This window comes from Chiloscyllium plagiosum, chromosome 1, assembly GCF_004010195.1.
Source record: "Chiloscyllium plagiosum isolate BGI_BamShark_2017 chromosome 1, ASM401019v2, whole genome shotgun sequence".
Lineage (NCBI taxonomy): Eukaryota > Metazoa > Chordata > Chondrichthyes > Orectolobiformes > Hemiscylliidae > Chiloscyllium > Chiloscyllium plagiosum.
In genome coordinates this window covers 4809807-4812346 of record NC_057710.1, presented here as the reverse complement: position 1 = coordinate 4812346, position 2540 = coordinate 4809807, and the positions used below count along the sequence as shown (strand labels likewise).

Here is a 2540-nt window from a genome sequence, read left to right as displayed (position 1 = left end):
GGGTGGGGTGGAGTTGCCATTTGGAATGCACTGTGTGAAAGAACGTGGAGTGAATTGATAAGTAACTTTTGAAAGGGGATTGGAAGATGTTTGGAGAAATGTATTTGTAAGCATTTTCCATGTTTTTGCTTGCTGTAGTCATTAGATTACTTACAGTGTGGAAGCAGGCCCTTCAGCCTAACAAGTCCACACCGACCCTCCAAAGAGCAACCCACCCAGACCCATTCCTCTACATCTAACACGACAGACAATTTAGCATGGCCAATTCACCTGACCTGCGCATCTTTGGACTGTGGGAGGAAACCGGAGCACCCAGAGGAAACCCGCACAGACACAGACAGTTGCCTGAGGCAGGAATTGAACCCGGGTCTCTGGTGCTGTGAGGCAGCAGGGCTAATCAATGTGCCACATCATGTTGCCTCTCTGTGAAGTGGTTTTCATTTCGAAGGGGATGCCTTAAAAAGACCACAGCTGAATCAGATACGGCCTTGAGGGGAAGGCATTTACATAACTCTGGGAAATGAGCAGGAGTGAGGAATAATTAGGATAGGTGTTTGAAACAGCTAGCACAGGCCCAGTGAGCTACCTGTCCACTATTGTTATCTGTCCATCGTGTAGCATTGGCAATAAGGGACTTCCACTGGGTGTGGAACCGGTCAGCTGACTGGTCAGAGTTTGTTTAAACATGGCTCCAACTGAGCGTGTGTTCACTGGTTCCTCTGAAGGAGTTGCTGGACAGTACAACATGGAGAGACGTGACCAGAGCTGTTCAGGGCAATAGTCTCTGATGAGATACTTCATGCACTTTGGAACAGTTTAATCAATCTAACCAACCTTTGATAACTATCACCAGTACTAAATTGTAACTCACTGTAACCATCACTGAACTTTAACCTGCTCTAATTGTTACAAACCTTCATAATCAATATTCAACTTTAGTCGACATTCATTATGAGGAAACAATAAGCTAACTATTCCTAAGTGTTAACCTGCGAATACCATCACTGAGATTCAGCCAACTATTTCAGACCTCCAGCTGCCATGGCCGTGACTAAACTCCAATCTACGGAGTACCATCACCATCACTGAAGGTCAACTTCACACATTATACTTAACTGGAACTTCTAAACTGCCACAAACATTCAGGAACTTCAACCCAGAATAAATATAACTATTAAATTCAAACCTGTTACTACGTATGAACCTCACTTACCTTCAATCTCTCCTCCTGGGGCAGAGATTTTCGACATACATAAGTAAGTTGTACCAATCACATCATTGTGGGTTAAGCGATCCCTGTTCAAGTAAAACACATGAAAAAGCATTATGCACGATGTATTAATACCCTCCCACAGCCCGTCGTCCACACACTCCCCCCATCACACACTCTACACCCATTTAATCCCCCTCCCACAGCCCCGTGTCCACACTCCCCCCATCACACACTCTACACCCATTTAATCCCCCTCCCACAGCTGTGTCCACCACCCCTCCATCCCACACTCTACACCATCTTACATTATCATGCTGTGAAATTGCTATAGATGGCAGAGAAGGTTGAGATAGTGATTGAAAAGCACACGTGACTCTGACCTTTACAAATCCAGGCACAGAGTACAGCGGTGTCATGATGAGGTTTTCTATCAGTGTTTTGGCCTTTTAGGACAATGTGACCCATTCTGGAGAGGGCCCTTTAGGCAGATGTGAAGGCTTTAGAAAGAGTGCAAAGAAAATGTACAAGATTGGTTTGAGGAATGAGGAAAATCAGTTCAATGAGATATTGAAGAAGCTGGTTTATTTATCGAGGAGAAAGTGAGGACTGCAGATGCTGGAGATCAGAGCTGAAAATGTATTGCTGGAAAAGCACAGCAGGTCAGGCAGCATCCAAGGATCCCTTCTTCATTCCTGAAGAAGGGCTCATGCCCAAAACATCGACTCTCCTGCTCCTTGGATGCTGGTTTATTTATTCTCAGTGAAGAGAAGGTTGAGAGGAGACTTGACCCCTTCTTCATTCCTGAAGAAGGGCTCATGCCCAAAACGTCGATTCTCCTGCTCCTTGGATGCTGGTTTATTTATTCTCAGTGAAGAGAAGGTTGAGAGGAGACTTGACTGAGGTGTTCAAAACCGTGAGGGTTCAGGAAAGAGTTGATGGAATTGATTTGATTTATTGTTGTCACATGTACCTAAGTAGAGTAAAAAGTTATGTTTTACACGCAATACAGACAGATCAACAGTAAACAAGGACATTCTGATCATATGGCACTTAGACAGAGCGGGACATACAAGGTTATGGCTGTACAGGAGATCCACACAGCAACACCAACATTATTTGAAGTTAGAGAGGTCCGTTCAGCAGTCTGACAACAGCAGGGAAGAAGCTGTTCCTGAAGCTGCTGGTGTGTGTGTGTTCAGGTTTCTGTACCTCCTGCCTGATGTAAGAGGTTGTAGGAGATCATTACCGGGGTGGGAGGCGTCTTTGATGATGTTGGCAGTGTTTCTGCGGCAGTGAGCCGTGTAAATGGAGCGCATGGATGGAAGAT

At 45.1% G+C, this 2540-nt stretch overlaps 1 protein-coding gene across 1 annotated transcript in view; it reads right to left on the bottom strand.

Annotated features, from left to right (window-relative positions):
- The window catches only part of LOC122554658 (dysferlin-like), a 283205-nt gene that overhangs the window by 278137 nt on the left and 2528 nt on the right, over window positions 1-2540 (bottom strand). Inside the window, exon 2 of the mRNA XM_043700348.1 lies at window positions 1214-1296. Within this exon, the coding sequence (XP_043556283.1) occupies window positions 1214-1296 (83 nt within the window). The remainder of the gene's footprint in view (window positions 1-1213; window positions 1297-2540) is intronic.